The sequence below is a fragment of the Pleurodeles waltl genome, chromosome 5, assembly GCF_031143425.1.
Source record: "Pleurodeles waltl isolate 20211129_DDA chromosome 5, aPleWal1.hap1.20221129, whole genome shotgun sequence".
Classification (NCBI taxonomy): domain Eukaryota; kingdom Metazoa; phylum Chordata; class Amphibia; order Caudata; family Salamandridae; genus Pleurodeles; species Pleurodeles waltl.
The window spans coordinates 410,109,085-410,127,792 of record NC_090444.1 but is presented as its reverse complement, the minus strand read 5'-3'; the positions used below and the strand labels follow the sequence as shown (position 1 = coordinate 410,127,792).

Genomic DNA, 18,708 nt, shown 5'->3' with positions numbered 1-18,708 from the left:
GATTTCCTGCAAAAAGTGATCCATATAATCTTGCAATATGGGCACTGGCATGGTACCACCCACCGCACTAGTAGAAGGGAATCTGCCTTCACCATCTCACAGGGGGACAGCAGTTTCCTGCAGCAGGTGCGCCTTAAAGGCCACAATGCTGTATCTAGTGTCAAATTGGAGGTTGCGGCCTGGAAATAGTAAGAGCCCCATGTCCCAGCACTGTCTGCCTTCACCAAGTCCTATGGGGCCCCTGTCAGCCTGTGTCTCGCCAACATCCCAAACAAGGCAGGCCACAGTTGCTACATCACAAGATAACCACCTGGAGCAGACCGGGCAGGTGGCAGTAAGGGGGCCTAGATGCCAGTGAAAGGATCCCAGCTGTGGGAATAGTGGCCAACCCCCAACCCCCAACCCTCCCGCCGCCGCCGCCCCCCCCCCCCCCCCAATTATGAAGGGAAGGCCCGAAGTTCCTGCTGCTGTTTGCACTGCTCATACGCATTAACGGTGCCCAGGATGATGGTGGAATGACAGAGGGGGGCAAGAGGGAACATATCTTACTCCATGCTCAGCTAGGCCACGCCCCCTTTTAACACATTTTAATCACTCATAAGAAGCTACAGGCTAAAACATTGTATACAAAAGGTGTTATAAAGTTGCTCTAGTTCATGAAGGTAGAATAATACTGCAATCTATTAACCTTACACTGGTGATAGGATGTGCATGTTGTATTTTCTAGTTTGACAATCTCCAGTTTATTGACCTTTCTATGTTTTAATGAAACATGATTTTTACTTTAGGTAATTCTCCTTTGCCTGCACTAGTCAACAAAATAAATGTTCAATGGTGTTACTTTTAATTAGTTTTTTGTAAACGTAGAAGATCCAATCAGTCAAAATCTAGTTGTTAAAACAGTATAACTTGAGCTAATAGCTTTGCTTACTGTCTGCCAGTTCAGCTGATTGTTTTAAAAGTAAATAGACAAAGATTGTTTTTAATTTGTGAATGGCTCAAAGCAATTTTTGAATGTGTGAAATAAATCCGTCTGTGTGCAAAGGGTTACAGTTTTAACCATGAAACATAATACAATTTGATGGTGTAGTTAGCTTTTGAAAACATGTTTTATGTCTGCTGAAAAAACAGATGCACAGAATGAAAAAAAATCCTTAAAAGAAAATCCACAGCATGAAATATATTAAACATTGTCTTAATATCAGTAACTGTACACTTCATACGGTTTGCAGAACGGCATCTCTTTCGGGTTAAAAGTTGTAGACGATGTCATCCAGTATTGTTGTATATTTTGAAGCTAAAGGCTGTATTTGTTAACCACACTGAATATCTTATGTTGTTCCTCTCACCTCTGATGAGTTAAGTAGTACTTGCATCATCAGGAAGAGGCAACGTTTTAGGATTTACGTCTTACAGTCCTTAACACTGGATAGTTTAAACCTTCAACAGGATTTTCTAGTTTTATTTAATTTCACAGACATAGGAATATAAACTGCAACAGAGATAGAAGAAAGGCAGTTTGGACCATGGGAGCATTGCTAAGGCAACCCGTAAATTAACTAGACCTGAGTGAAATTTCCTTTGAGTCGGCATAATCTCAGTACTTTCACATTACACTTATTACATAAAATTCCAGAAATTACGCTATTAAACAACATTCTACAATTACCCACCATTCACAGCTAAAATGTATCATGAGGGCACAGGAATCACCAGAACATGAGTGGTTGGTGTTTACAGTACTTGTTTCTTATGCTTCGTTACTGTGGAATTAACTCTTGTTTTCTGCTTTTGCATAATGTTTCGCATAATTACACAATAGCAAATTATGTGTACTTCATAAACCCCTAAAATAAACCAGATTGCACATGGAAAGAAATTATATTCTTACTCACAGCAAATTAGGCAGCCTAACATAACAAAACTTCTCTGCTATAAGGTAGGAAGAGAAGATTAGGTGCACTATAGAGGAATTGAGTGGATAGGTTCACACCGCCAAGTCTAGCCTTGACATTTGTAGCAGAGTATATTAAGACAAATCTGGAAGCATAGCACATAAGTTGTTTCATCCTTCTGTGAAACTATTTTCTCAAAGATATCACATTAGTCTGAAGTTACTGACAATCAGCTAATGAATTATTCTCTATTTAGCTCAGGGTAGTTCAGGTGCTACACAAGTGTAGCTGACAAGTCCAATGATCAAAGGCTATAATAACTATGGCATTTTAGCATGAAGGAAGACACTGGGAAATATTATTGTAAACACTTTAAGTGTCCCCTGATCAGAACCAACTCTGTTACGTTTGTACAGTGTATGTAGGAAATACAGGAGTATACTCCTCTGGTGGACATCTGTTCAGTTTTGGAGGGGCTCCATATCTCTTTCTTTTGAGTGTTTTATTAGATCCATAAATTTGAATTGCTGTGCCACTGGCCATTCTAAAAAAAACAATAAGACATAGATGGAAACTGGTCCCTTTCACTTTTGTGTAGGCTGTGTAAGGGTTCTGTCTCCTACGTACACCATACCAGTAAGGAAATGAGAATGACCTTCAGGTTGCATTTTCACAAGGAATTTTATTTCTGGTTGATTTAACTTGTCACAAAATATTGTTTGATACTTAAAAAGAGCAAAGAGACAAAAACGCCTGAGGACGTTAGTCTGGCAACTAAACCTTGTTATGCACTAAAAATAAAATCAGAAAAAGTAGTAGTTGCTCTTGAACATGGAAGACTGATAAGAAAAACAGAAAGAAACTTCAAGTACCTATGCATAATCTGATTAAAGACAAAAATAAATAAAACATTGTTTTCTACCATGCAAAGGCGGCGTTAGCAATTGACCTTTCTTCAGCAACTGTTACTTTTTAAGGAACAAATGTTAACACATTTTCAAATCTATTAAAATAAAAACAAGGCCAAATATTTTTGCAAGGAATAATGCACAGCAGCAATTTGATATATTAATTTATTACTGTACAGGTTCACACAAAACTTGTATACTAGGCTGTTAAAATTGCTTAAGTATTAATTATATTTTATTAACACAAAAATAGACCCAAGAACACACAAGCCCAACAGATCATCCCAGTTCTAAATGGTTATATCAAACTGTGATTCAGCAGCTTTTCAATCATATATTAGTTGATGCATGCCATCTGCTAGCCACAACCGTAACTACAATGATGCCAGTTTGCATGTGCACAAGTATAAACAAATATAAAGACATTTGCATAAAGAGGTTTATTACAAGAGTGCCATTATCATACCATATGTTGAAAGCATATTTTCTTATGTGTGTAAAAGGTTTTCAGGCCATCAGACAAAGAAACAATAATACCCAAGAAAGTACAGGTGAAATCAAACTACCAACTTTTAAAACAATTATTTGACAAAATGTAAGTAACACACACAGCTAAAATACAATAATTTACAGTGATTAAACTACGGAGCAGTTAAAATAATTTTTTTCATGTAACATACAAAATCCTCATGTTTTGGATATCATAAACCACTGCATTCTAAAGCGGCAGTCTTTAGTCTTACTTTAGTACGAAGTAACTTACATGTATTAAGTTCTGGGTTTAAAATGATCTTCTGTTTTAATGATGAAAACAATATCACTGCTACTAAGGTATATAAACAATTTCCCGATTATATTCTGAAAGGTTTCCACTTCCTTCGCTTCAGAAGCTCACTTGTTTTATGCGTAAAGTCAAAATGTTTCTAATGTCAAATGTACTGCTCTTACTATTTACGTTATTTGTTTGCGTTCATGATACTTGCACTGATTGAAAGTAAATAGAAAAATTTGGGGGAAAAACTTTGGGGCTCATTTTACGAAATACAAGGGCAAAGATTCCGTAGACTGGTGATAAGATTCAGACATTATGAAATCTAACATATAATACGATGAGTGGTTTTGCAGAACATATGCATTATAGTCTACATTTCAAACACCTGTTAATAAGAGAGATTGTAATTTTTTTTTCAGAGTTATACTTATCACTTCAATATGCTGCAAAACATACCAGGCATTGATAGAAAACCCAAAAGAAGAAAAAAGAGCTTAATCTTTTTAGTCCCCAGTTTGACAGAAGCACCACAAAATTAACAATTTAATCAGTCAATGAGTCAATGAAAACAGACTTCAGGCTAACAAACAACACTCAGTACATTATAGACCGAGGTGCACAATCTGTGACTCTCAATGCCATCTGTAAAAAAAAAATATGTAAATGTCCTCTCACATGATAAAATTAAGATATTATATAATTTGGTAAACAATCATGTGGAGCTAAAATGATTTTAGTAAATTTTAGCAGCATGACGGTCTTAGCAGCAGGTAAGGACACCTCACCTATTTATTTGGTGGTTCTCTGGTACATTTTCTCTACAAAGACACTTTATACTTATACTTGCTATAAGGGTCTGCTTTTCCCCTTTACTTCAAATCACTCATTTCTTCTTCTTCACAGCGGCTGAATGATTGTCTCATGTGTTCGTTGCTTCATTTCCAGCTCTAGAAATGCTCTTTTGTTGAAATAAGTTCAAGAAATTTGAACATGGCCTCATACAGAATTTACACAACTATATGCGTACTTAGTTTATGAGCCCTGCCTCATAATAAATGTGATTTCAACCATGTATAGTTTTGGTAGCCTGTCTCTGGATAGTCTTTCAGTTGAATGTACATTCTCTGCGTAAGGGGCTGTCACATTCATTCCCGATTTAAAAAGATTTCCAAAATGTAATTCTTTTTCTGGCTTTTGTGACCTTATCTTTGATCCCTTAAAGTTTCACAAGATTTCTCTTATATAAATAACGTTTTCAACAACTCTTCCAGTATTTCAAAATCTTGGCTTTGTTACGTCCATCCCCTTTTGGTTTTCCGTCCTTTAATAAAAAAAAATTGCAACTTGAAGTAGACATATCTTATAGCTCTTTTGCAATGTCACAGATATTTAAGGTGCGCCGAGCCAAGAAGGGCTGTTTCATATGACACCTGATATTTACCTCTCCTTTCTTACACTCTACTTCAATAACTAGTTATCCTTCCTAACTAGCAATAAGACAGCTCTTTACTTGGTTTACCTTAATTGTGTGCTATGGTTGCTGTACTTCTTTTAGTCTGTGTTGACAATTATCAAAGGCTTAACCTAAATGCAAGCAGATCACACCTATCACTATACTTTCATCTACTTCACTTGTTCAGGACTGAAAAAGTAGTCTGATGTGAGTTTCTCTCAGTGAATCCATGCTGTTTTTCTACTTGTTAATAAATTCACAGTATTCATCCAATTGCTCACTAACACTGAAGAGAAGAATTACAGATATCAGGATAACTGACCAGATCTGTAACTGTCAGATTATACCTGACCCACACCTGTGGAGCAAGGCTTTTTCAGCCCCCTGTTCCTGATCAAGGCTGCACTGGTTGTTGCCTGTGCGGCCTGTAACTCTTCAAGCTTCACGTCTGGTTCTTGTTGAGTTGTGGGTTCATTTGAAATCTTTTCTTATAAAGGGTTGAGCTTACTCCATTCTCTATTCTGCAGTTTTTGTATACCATTTCTATTTATCTTAATACTGAACAAAAGTATTGACTGAACAATTGACCTTTTCCTGGTGTACACATTTCCTTTGACAACATACAGTTTTGCAACCCACAGTTGCAAGCCCTTTTGCTAACTAACATGCATATTTTTTCAATCCATTTGTTCTGGCCCATTAACTTAAAGACTTTAAGTTCCATTTTGCAACCTAGGGCTTTTTGTTTTTAAAAAAGAAAAAAAAAAGCAAAGCAAAACAAGTTAGCAGGAACATTGATATTGGCAATTATAAGATCTCTTCTGTATGATTGCAAACTCTCGCATTTCAAATGCAGTTAAATTTTTTTTAAATCCCAGGAAATGGAAAACATTGGGAACACATTTAAAATAAAAATACTTTAACCTTTAGGGAAAGGTACACAAATGTGATTCAGTTTGATCACAGGGAAATTAAATATTATAACATGAATATTCAAAAAAGTAAAAGCAATGAAGGTATGTTAACTATTGCATACTTGCACTGATGATATGGTTCACTTTCAATTATAGGCTTTAATAAATAAAATGCATGTTCTTAAATATGTATTCTAGGAAATACAAGTTAAACAGCCTACAAGTAAAAAGTGACAAAATGTGGCAACAAAACAGGATTAATAACTGTTCATTCTTCAAGTCACAAGCACACAAAATACTTTATTGCACAAACAATATTTCAACATTATGTTAAAAAATGTGGATCAGTTTTGTCATTAATACACACCAACTATATGATGTACAGGACTAACATGTAAGGAGCCAAAAGCAACAAATGTTTTAAGGGAAATGTTTAAGTGACATAAGAATGGCAAACTAAACACATTTCAATCACTACTACTGATGATGATATTATGTTTGGAAGTCACTCATTCTTTGTATTACTGACTTTAGTAGGTCCGCCCCAATTGAGGGGATTTTCAGAACCATGTAAACAAACAAAAATAAGTGGATGAAAGTGAACACAAGATTGTTAAAAAAAATATTGGGGAATGTTTTAGTCCAAATAGTAACATTACATTGAGTAGACTACCAGCTCTTGGCAGTCAATCCCTGGGCCAAATAAAAAGATCTGCATTTATGAACTGCTATTGTTGTCTGCCTAGTACTTGAATAGGTAAATACTAGTATTAGGATGAGTAAATATAAATACTATTCTAGTTGACACCACTTGATCACTAACCTCTAGTCTAATGTTTTGATCTATGAAATAGCCAAATAACGGTTTAAAAATATAACTTATGAAAACAAAGAAAGCTAGTCAGTAAATCTGTTTAGTTGCCTGGTGGAATGTTAAGTCTGTTTTCTTTTTTTTTACGTTCACACTGTAGGCAATGATATCAGCTTTTTACATGACAAAATACCTTAGTCCAAGACACAAGGAAGATCCAGCTCACCTGTGGTGTGTGATGCCTGGTCTCATCAAGTACACTATCATATACAAACACACAAAGTGGAGACCCAACATGACAGGATAGTTTCTAACCCAGATGTATTGGTAACACAGGCACATAGATTGATACTGAACAATACACAAAGTACTTGCTTCTGAAATAACATGGTGAAGCAACTAGTGTAAAGTGTCTCAGAGTGGTCAGAGGCCAGTAAACAAAACAAAAATTAGGACTTTGACTACATGCCACAGTTAGTTTCAGCAATTCACTTGAGGTCCCCATCTGTGTCACCTTGAATTGATTTTTTGATGCGTAGCAGCATCGTTGTAAGCCACTGATCCAAACGTGATATTGAATCAAATTCCTTCACCTGTTAAAATATAGTACAATTTATCAGAGAAAGTAAAACATACAACTTAGTATTGTAAAACATTAGTCTGTGTGCTTAATTACAATAAACAATTTATATTTTAAGCATACCAAGTAATTTAGTAAAAGCCCCGAAACACCATTTCTGGTGATGTTCAGTAAACAGCCTTTTGCTCTCAAGACAGAAAGATTTAACTGCACTTCACTGACTGCAACCGGCAGCAGGCTAGCGAATATGTGAGGACTACACAATGATGGAGAGGGAAAGGTTGCCAGTACTTATATTTCTTACATAGCAATATGAGGGATGATCAGATCCAGGATTTATTGAGAAATAGTGTCTCAAATCCTTTAGAAAACCACACATTTTAAATGTGAGCTTTTAAAAGTGCAAATGTTAGGGTACTAAAGCTTCCTTTGTAGTTGTTTAATAGGTGTCTATGATTTTCATGTTTACCTGATCAAGTTGTCTGCATAATGCATACAATAATTAATTCCATTTGGTATACTGCTGTAAGCCAATAACTGTGTTTGAGACAACTCTACATATACCCTATCTTGAGAGCCAGAACATAATCATGCTTTTCTGTTTTCTATCAAGTGTAGTCTTTGAACAGGTTTTATGTTAATCTGACATCTGGGCAGTATAGCCTAGCACATTTGAAAAGGCAATTACACATTTTAATTTCTTGATGCTAAAGAACTTTAATATAATTTTCTGCCATGAAATGTGCCAAAGATTTTATAAACCATGAACTTTGTCTATAGACCTACTGAAGTCAATGTTATTTGCTATACCATTTTTGTTCAAAAATGTTGCTTGAAAAGCAACCATTTTTCAAAGGGAATCCATAGACACAAGTTTCAAGGTGAAACTTTGGGCTTCCAAAGTTAAACCCATATATTTCACTCCTTAGCTTCTGAATGACTGAATACATGAAGGTGACATTGTGAATGAAAGAGTGAAGCTGAACACAGATTAGAAAACGATTCTAAGCCACATCACTTGAAACCTCTAGATTTGAAAAGAAAGCATACTTTTCAAAGTTCAATGACAGAAAGAGATTGGCCCTGTCCTGTACACTTCTGAGTACCCTGCATTGGATGCAATCTGTCTTCAGTGACCATGCATAAGGGGCAAATTTAAGCTACTTCTTACATTCAGCACATCTTGTGAGAGAGAACTGCATGAGAAACGACTCTATTATCAATGACATGACAAGTCAAATTGGCCAAACGATCTTTAATTTATAAAATTATTAATGCAAATATAATCAACTACAAATTACTGTATTTACGCAACACACAACACCAAAGAAAGGTCTCTAAGTTCTATATAACTGACAGTCCATAGCGTGTTTAGAAAAGCAGGGTCTTCAGTTTCATTGGAATTCTGGCAAAGTTGGTGAAGAGTTCAGTACATTTGAAGTTGATTGGAGGCCTTTTCTTGGCTTAACGGACAAGCATGTGTCCCCTCTAGACTTGAGTATAGCATGCAGAAAAGAAAAAAGCATCAGAGAACATCTCCACAGGCTACTTAATGGTTAGGAATCTGATTTTTAAAAACATTACTAATCTACCTACCAAATAAATTAATTTGGAGGAAGGGTGGCTATCAGCCAAAATGACATCAACTGCTTGCAATGAAAGTTCAAAGCACGTTAGTTGATTCAACTTAATCTCTCTGTATAAAGGTTTAGCTTGTGGAGGAACAGACACAAAACCCCGCCTTATTGCTGCATAGCAAGATCTCCAGAAGAAGATGATGAAGTGGAGGGAAGATGCAGAAGGTCTACCTTTTAGATTACTAGCCCCTACTGGCCCGATCCAGATCCATCAGATGTGCATTGTCTTGCCTGACTTTCTCCAAAACCCAGGGCAGAGGCATAAACATATAGAGGATGCCAGAGTCTCACTGATGTAACAAAAATGTGATGGGTAGAATGCCTGAATGAATCTCAACCACTAGCAATTACTCGAGTTGCATCCCAGTCTTTTGCCCACCGTAACACCTCAGATTAGACCAAGCCATATGTATATAAGCCTTAGCCCTGTAATAGGAGCAGTGTAACTTGAACTGCCAACTCAGGTCCTCTCTGAACTGGATGACAAGTAACCTAAGACCGGTTTTGCTCTAGTTGGGGCTTTTCAGTTGGTTGCAGCTTTGTTCCAGTGGCTGACTGAGCATGGGACCTATGGCTGGTCAGACACATCACACTTAGGGCACTGCAGTAAATTATACAAAAACAAAATGGATGGAAGGCTTAAATTAATTTTAGCCAAAGGTAATTATTGGGCCGCATCCCAGTCCATCGTTTTTGCAGAATGCATCTCCTAGTAACTTTTGAGGAATGACCACCAGAGTGCAAAAGGCTGGACAATGAATATTTTCACTGATAGCAGATAGGTTTACCAAGGATATGCCCCAGTGGTCAAAGGTACTCTGTGTCACCTCTGCGTGATTCACTGTCAGGAACATTCCTGTGAAGGGCTAACCATTGCCAAAGTCTAAGAGCCTTCAGACAGAGGGCACTAGACCCCACTCTTTCCTGGTTCTTGCAGTACCACATGATTGCTGCATTTTCTCTCAGCACCTGAATCAACTTGCCTTTGATGGAAGGCAGAAAGTCCTAGAGGGCTAACCAAATGTCTTGCAGCTCCAGAATGTTTATGTGGGGGTGCTACATCCATCTAACACCAGATATCACTGATCTTCATCTCTTTCTGTTTACTGCCAGACATAAGCATTCATCACTAATGTAAGCTCTGGAGGGCCAAGAAAAATGGCTTGCCGCAAGTCACACAGACATCCATCCTACACCACCAAAGATGTGGATTCTGCCCAAAATGAATTCACAGAGCTAGGCCAACTGCAACTGCAGGTTATCTTCAAAGGCCCACATATGCCAATGGGGTGAAGCATCAATAGGAGGCAGAGCACCAAGAGCTAAAGAAGCCTTAGAACCACCAAGGCTGAAAAAGACGATGCTGGGGGGATAGCCAAGTGGAGGACGGAGTGAGATGCGTTTTGTCTCAGCTCCGACCCTAGCTGGCCTTCCAGCGCCATGTAAGGCACTGGGACCTCACCCGTACGGTGGAATTGGGGTGGAGACGCCTGCTGTTCACCCCCTGTATTAAGGGGGTGCTCTGTGTGCCCTGAGCAAGCGATTCTGCCAACGGCGGCCCGGGCTCCTAACAAACTCCTGCCTTGACCCGCAATCTTGCCTGCAACCTACACCAGCAAGCCCAGGTCACTGGAACCGCGTGGAGCAGATTATCTGGGTCCCAGCACATGCAAGGCAGCAGTGGCCTCAATCAGAGCTCCCTGCCCTCTCCTGGTGCCAGGGTTTCTAACAGAGGGACATTGACTTCAGGGCGCACCCTGCAACCGACTGTCTGTCATTCTGTGGCAAGAACATCAGACACCAGTGCACTTTAGCAGGCCTTGCCAGGACCCTGTGTCGACTGTCCCTGTAACAGACTTATGCCCCAGGCACAACAATTTGTCCCCCTCAGCTGCTCGGAAAAAGACCACTAGCTTGTTCCTGTTAGGGCCTTCACATCGGGAAGCATCATTCATAATGTGGTGGGTGGTCTCTTGACATCCCTGGGCCTCTGGGCCGGGTTGCCTGTAGTCATCCTTGCTGTGGTTCCCTCCCCACCTCTCTACAAGCAGTTTTTAATTGGTGGCAAGGCCCCCTGGTAGGACCCAGCACCCCTCCTACTGTGCCAGGCCCTGTGAGGGCTATAGGACAATCGCCTTTTTACACCACACCAGGGGTGCACAGTGTGGACCTTTTGCAGCTGTCCCCCGTCCCAGCGCTGGGAGAGACCATGACAGAGCTAGGGGCTCCCCCAACCCTGACTTTGACTCTTACGGAACTTCATGCTTTGAGTTAGCTTTGGGGTGGGGGCACGGTGTGAGGAACATGACAGCCCCTTTGACTCCTCTGTTTGGCTCCTACCTATTAGTGGTGCTCAATTTGTGTTCTCTGAGACTCCCACCACATTCTCATGCACTGCATCACCGGCAAGGGGAATCCCTGTGGGCCACCTGGGGGCTGTGAAATCACATGCACGCCAAGTCCCCCAGGGAAATGTTGAGACCTCTAGGGCCGGACCTACGCCTTGCCGTTCCCCTGCCGTTACAACCTGTGTGTACTCTCCTAGGCCTGCTTTCCATCGAACGCAGAGGAATCCCTTACTGGGTGCCTTCTTAGACTAATGTGATGCCCACACAGAACTGAACTGCCCCAGAAACCAAGCATTGGGCGCTGCTGCCTTCCCCAGATGCAACTTGGATGCCACACTCCCTCTATCTGTCGCCACTGAACCCTTTTGAGCTTGATGACTTTAGCCTGCATCCATGGAGATTTTCGATCTGCTGCGCGGCTCTCCTAGTCCAACTCTGGGATTGTCCTGTGAAACTGCATTCCTGTATTTGGCCTGCATTTGCTCTGTTGGGGAGGGACCTTTCTCTTTCATTAAAATGTTGCTCCTTATTCATTCACGACCTCCTGGGGTACCAAATATTATACTGCTCTGTCCTTCTGCTTTCTCGGAGACCGCTACTAACTGCCACGCTGCACAAGTCATCTGAGCTGCAGAACCCCTCTTGCTACTTGTCATGCCACGTGGCAAGTCTACCTAGTGGGCCTCTTAAGAATAACCTAGTTACCTTGCTATGGCACAAATCACCCATAGCAGCCATGGAATCCTCGGACAACCCACTTGCTAACACGGCCGGAGACACAACCCCAGTGCCCATATCCCAGGCCTTTATGGACTATTTCCTGCAGGAATTCAGATCCGAAATTAGCTCTCTTAAAAAAGACTTCAAATCCTGCATCGACGACATCAGGTGCGATGTCAATGAACTGGGGGAGGTTGAGAAGATGATCTGGAACATACTTTTGATGCCCGAGCAGAAGACCAAGAAGCACTAAGGCGCAAAGTCTTGGCTTTGGAAGAACAGCAATTCAAACTGCAAATGAAGCAGAAGACCTAGAAAACAGAAGCTGGAGAAACAATATTCGCATTGGGGGAGTCGGAGGGCAACGGCATGATGGCCTTCATTGCTGAGCTCTTACACACAATCCGCAGAGATGAGGATGCCTACGCTCCTGCTCTGGACAGAGTGCATCAAGTGACATCTATACCAGGATGCTGTGACCTAGTACTGGATAACCTGATGCGGATCCACTTCTTTACTCAAAAAGAAACTATTTTTAAGGCATTGCAGAGAAAAGACGATTTGGTCTTCCAACCCACACTATTCAGCTTTTCCAAGATCTCTCGTCCACCACTCTGCACCCCCGCAGGGGCTTCCTACCTGTCACAGACACGCTGTGGGAACTTAATATTCGGTATCGGTGGGGCCACTTCCTTTGCCACCATCTTCACATGGGAGGGCAAACGCCAGACCCTCTGTTCCCTGATGGAAGCTAAACAGATCTTCAAATTAACAACAGGCCCAATGGATGAAAACCAAACGCCGCCACACTCATCCTCTGGTGAAACCCTGCACCCTATATGGACCACAGTGAAATCCCAATGCTCCAATAAACAATGCAAAGAAGTTGCTTCCCGTGAAACCAAAAGAGTCATCTAAAACCTCTTCAACATGGATAGGGGCCCCTCCCCAGCTCCTTTAGCTACTGGATCCTTGTAAGTCGGGCCCTTCCTCTTATTCCAGCTTGTCCCAAGACAAGGAATAGTGAAGCTCTTTGAACATTGTGACCCAGGCCACCTGGGACATGCGCTGAGCCTGCTGCATTTGCCACCTTTACGGGGAATTGGCAAGTCCTTGCCTCCCATTCTGATGCTATGGCACCAGGTTAGCTCCTGCAGACTTCTTTATGCTCTATTCACTCAGCCCTCAAACTAGCAGCTCCCCAGACACAAGGAGTCCTGTGAACCTACTTGGCTAACTGCCGCCTTCAAACCAACCTTAACTTCAACTTTCGCTGGCCTAAAACCTTAGGAGAGTGACTCCTCCGGTATGATCAGCATACTTTTGCACTGGCCATCTCAGGACTTGAATGGAGTAGTTAGGCCCTGTTGGGCTTTTGTTTGTGATTCCAACCTGTCTCTCATTTTCTCTAGGTCGACTGTTATCCTGGGGCATACTACTACTCCAATATACTTCAGCAACTGCTGCTCAGGCCTATTCCTTTGCCCAATCATCTCACCCTATCATACCCCTGTACCCACACTGGTCATTACACCACAGCTAGGCTATGGTAGCACCCTTAAAATGCCCTATGGGCTCTGCCTTCATGAGTGCTTCAACACGCCTCCCCCAGTGACACCCCGGCTCAATAATTTTTTCACATAATTGCCACTAACCATTACACTAAACTAATATCCCTCAATGCACAAGGCCTGAATTCACCTAATAAATGATGGCAGGTCTGGCATTACTTCCTCCTGCAGGACCCCAATGTCATCTTCCTTCAGGAAAATCACCTCTTGTGTGGGGACACCCACTGAATGTCCCACCCAAAATATCCAACTGGTTACAAGACATATGCCTCAACCAAAACCATCATGTACGAAGCCGGATTTTGCACCAAGGTGCTGAAACTGGTAAAGGACGTAAATGGCTGTTACTTGAAACTCATGCTTCAATGGAGAGCCCGCCCCCTCACCCTACTGGTACATCTACACCCCAGACCAAGTGCAGCACACTTACCTTAGAGGCCTTTTAAAGGATTAGGTGACAAACTTGGAGGAGGATCTCATGGTGGGGGGTGACTTTAATCTGGTTTGGGACCCTTACATTGACTGTAGTGTTGCCTGCTTTCAGGGCACCGGGGTGATGTCCACTGCCCTTAAACGAGAATTCGCTGACTTGGGATTATTGGATGCATGGCGTTAGAGGCACCCTGACACGCTAGACTAATCCTTTTACTCACACGTCCATACATCATACTCCTGTATGGATTACCTTTGTCACTCACTCGCTGCTACAAGACTTAGACACCATCACCATCTCAGACATATCCAACTCAGATCACGCCCATTTAGAACTAGTAAAGGCCAGGGATGGAAGCCCAAAACGAGGTCACCCGCTGGTGCTTCCCCTCTCATCAGCTTAAAGATCCCACTGATGTTGCTGAGACCCAGATCACATATTACTTTGACTTAAACGACCTGCCAGGGATCTTAGGACATACACTCTGGGATGGCCTCAAAGCCAGCATCAAGGAGTCCTATCCTCTATAGCCATTGCCAGTACGAGGGAATACTGACTGGTTGAGAGGGGTTTACATACTGAGAACAAAACTCTTGAGCGCCTCAACCAGTCCGCTCCCTCCAAATGCAACAAGAGAGAGCTAAATGTACTACGGGGTGAGCTCAGGGCTCACTGGACTACAAAGGATGAATTATCCCTACTCATCTGTTTTGCTTTGCTTCAGACTGAGAATGAACAAAGCTAAAGAATACAATGAATGCAGCACTCTTAGTCGGAGTAATACATTTATTAAGGCACTTCCGAGGTTTCATATACACAAAGAGAATAACGTGAGCACTTAATGTGAATGCAGCAATACATGTGCAACTCTTAAAATAATCACAGCGTAGTAATAATCAAAGAAAACGTAATAAATCATTAAATGCATTATCCTGCCATCTAGTGTTGGGCTCGGAGTGTTACAAGTTGTTTTTCTTCGAAGAAGTCTTTTCGAGTCACAAGACCGAGGGACTCCTCCCTTTCGGCTCCATTGCACATGGGCGTTGACTCCACCTTAGATTGTTTTCCCCGCAGAGGGTGAGGTAGGAGTTGTGAATATACTAAATGTGCCCATGCAACGGAGTAGGTATGTATGTACATAATGTGTATTAAAATAATATTTATTTACAAATTTACAATTTTTATCCAACTCACAACGGCTACAGACTCCTGGGGAGGTGGGAGGGCGCATGTGAATTTGCAGCGTCTCATGCCACAAACAGATGTACACTGGGTAAGTGACATTTTCCATTCAGTGGCATGTGTAGCTGCAGATAAACATGCTGTGCATAGACTAATAAGCAGTAATCTCCCCAAAAAGCGGTGGCTTAGCCTGTAGGAGTTGAAGTTGTCTGAAATAATTTTCTTAATACAGCCTGTCCTACTGTGGCTTGTTGTGTTGTTAACACATCACAGTAATGCTTCGTCAATGTATGAGGCGTAGACCAGGTGGCTGCCTTACAAATTTCTGTCATAAGTATATTCCCCAGAAAAGCCATTGTGGCGTCTTTTTTCCTAGTGGAATGCGCTCTTGGTGTAATAGGTAGATCTCTTTTTGCTTTAATATAGCAAGTTTGAATACATTTAACTATCCATCTGGGAATGCCTTGTTTGGATATAGGATTACCTGCATGGGGTTTTTGGAAGGCTACGAACAATTGTTTTGTTTTACGAAATTGTTTTGTTCTGTCAATGTAATACATTAGTGCTCATTTTATGTCTAATGTATGTAAGGCTCTTTCGGCTACTGAGTCTGGTTGTGGACAGAAGACTGGGAGTTCCACTGTTTGGTTTAGGTGGAATGGTGATATGACCTTTGGTAGGAATTTGGGATTTGTACGGAGAACCACTTTATGATTATGTATCTGTATAAAGGGTTCTTGAATAGTAAATGCTTGTATCTCACTTACTCTTCTAAATGATGTGATAGCTATTAGAAAGGCTACTTTCCAAGTTAAGTTTGCATTTCACAAGAGTGCATGGGTTCAAATGGTGGTCCCATGAGTCGTGTTAATACAATATTAAGGTTCCACGAAGGTACTGGTGGTGTTCTTGGGGGTATGATTCTTTTTAATCCCTCCATAAATGCTTTGATGACTGGGATTCTAAAAAGCGATGTTGAATGTGTAATCTGCAGGTAGGCAGATATTGCTGTGAGATGTATTTTAATTGAAGAGAATGCTAGCTTAGACTTTTGTTAGTGTAATAAGTAGCTTAAAATGTCCTTTGCGGAAGCATGTAGTGGTTGAATTTGATTAGTGTGGCAGTAATAAACAAATCTTTTCCATTTGTTTGCTTAACAATGTCTTGTAGTAGGTTTTCTAGCTTGTTTAATGACCTCCATACATTCTTGTGTAAGGTCTAAGTGTCCAAATTCTAAGACTTCAGGAGCCAGATTGCTAGATTGAGCAATGCTGGATTCGGGTGTCTGATCTGTTGTTTGTGTTGAGTTAATAGATCTGGCCTGTTTGGTAATTTGATGTGAGGTACTACAGATAGGTCCAGCAGTGTTGTGTACCACGGTTGGCGAGCCCAGGTTGGTGCTATGAGTATTAGTTTGAGTTTGTTTTGACTTAGTTTGTTTACTAGATAAGGAATTAGTGGGAGAGGGGGAAAAGCGTAAGCAAATATCCCTGACCAACTGATCCAGAACGCATTCCCCTTGGATTGAGGGTGTGGGTACCTGGACGCGAAGTTTTGGCATTTTGTGTTTTCTTTTGTTGTGAATAGGTCTATTTTTGGTGTTCCCCAGCGTAGGAAGTAATCTTGTAGGATCTGGGGATGAATTTCCCATTCGTGTGTTTGCTGGTGATCTCGACTGAGATTGTCGGCCAACTGGTTCTGAATGCCTGGGATGTATTGTGCTATTAGGCGAATGTGATTGTGAACTGCCCAATGCCAAATTTTTTGTGCTAAGAGACACAGTTGTGACGAGTGTGTCCCTCCTTGTTTGTTGAGATAATACATTGTTGTCATGTTGTCGGTTTTGACAAGAATGTGTTTGTGGGCTATTAGTGGTTGAAATGCTTTTAATGCTAGAAACACTGCCAACAGTTCTAAATGGTTTATGTGGAGTTGTTTTTGTTGATTGTCCCATTGTCCCTGTATGCTGTGCTAGTTGAGGTGTGCTCCCCACCCCATCATGGAAGCATCTGTTGTGATCACGTCTTGAGGCACTGGATCGTGGAATGGCCGCCCTTGGTTTAAATTTATAGGGTTCCACCATTGAAGCGAGAAGTGTGTCTGGCGGTCTACCAACACTAGATCTTGGAGTTGACCCTGTGCTTGTGTCCATTGTTTTGCTAGGCACTGTTGTAAGGGCCGCATGTGTAATCTCGCGTTTGGGACAATGGCTATGCATGAAGACATCATGCCTAGAAGTTTCATTACAAACCCTACTTGGTAGTGTTGGTTTGGCTGTATGTTTGATGTTATATTTTGTAACGCTTGGACCCTTTGTGGACTTGGAGTGGCAATCGCTTTTTGTGTGTTGAGTGTTGCTCCCAAGTATTGTTGTATTTGGGATGGCTGCAGATGTGATTTCTGGTAATTTATAGAAAATCCTAGTTTGTGTAGAGTTTCTAAAACGTATTGCGTGTGAAGAAGACACTGTTGTTGAGTACTGGTTTTTATTAGCCAGTCGTCTAAGTATGGGAATACATGCATGTGCTGTCTCCTTATGCGAGCAGCTACTACTGCAAGGCATTTTGTGAATACCCTTGGTGCTGTTGTTATCCCGAACGGTAACACTTTGAATTGATAGTGCACGCCGTGTATTACAAACCTTAAGTATTTTCTGTGAGAAGGATGTATGGGTATGTGAAAGTAGGCATCCTTGAGATCTAACGTTGACATGTAGTCCTCTTTTTTTAGTAAGGGAACCACGTCTTGAAGTGTTACCATGTGGAAGTGATCCGACTTGATGAAGAGATTCAGTGTTCTGAGGTCTAATATAGGTCTTAACGTTTTGTCCTTTTTTGGAATTAGGAAATATAGTGAGTAGACACCTGTTCCTTTCTGATGGTTGGGTACTAACTCTATTGCTTGTTTTTGTAATAATGCTTGGACCTCTAGTTGTAATAGGTCCAAGTGTTGTTTGGACATATTGTGTGCCCTTGGGGGCACATCTGGTGGGACATTTATGAATTCTATGCAATAACCATGTTGGATAATGGCTAGGACCCATGCGTCCGTAGTTATTTGTGTCCAGTTTTGGTAGTATGCGGTAAGCATCCCCCCACTGGTGTTAAGTGTTTGGGTTTTGTGACATTGAAGTCACTGCTTGGTTTAACTTGTCTTAGGTGTTTGGAATTTTCCCCTTCCTGTTGGGAATTGTCCACCTTTATATGAGCCACAAAACCCTCCTCTCTGGTATTGTCCCTGATAGGTAGGTCTGGTTTGCGAGGTGGAAGGCTCTGGTGTTTGCATTCGAAACCCCCCCTCTAAATTGTGGCTTTCTAAATGTGCCTCTGCTCTGTGGGGAGTAGAGCGCGCCCATGGCTTTGGCCGTGTCTGTGTCTTCCTTTAATTTATCAATTGCTGTGTCCACTTCCGGCCCAAACAATTGTTCCTGGTTAAAAGGCATGTTTAACACAGCTTGTTGGATTTCTGGCTTGAATCCCGAGCT

General features: G+C 41.3%; 1 protein-coding gene across 2 annotated transcripts in view; it reads right to left on the bottom strand.

The window, feature by feature from the left end:
• Positions 1 to 2,951: 2,951 nt before the first annotated feature.
• The window catches only part of NAPB (NSF attachment protein beta), a 143,031-nt gene continuing 127,274 nt past the window's right edge, over positions 2,952 to 18,708 (bottom strand). For both annotated transcript variants that reach the window (XM_069234167.1, XM_069234168.1), the window contains one exon: positions 2,952 to 7,346. In XM_069234167.1, the coding sequence (XP_069090268.1) occupies positions 7,242 to 7,346 (105 nt within the window). In that variant the 3' untranslated portion in view covers positions 2,952 to 7,241. The remainder of the gene's footprint in view (positions 7,347 to 18,708) is intronic.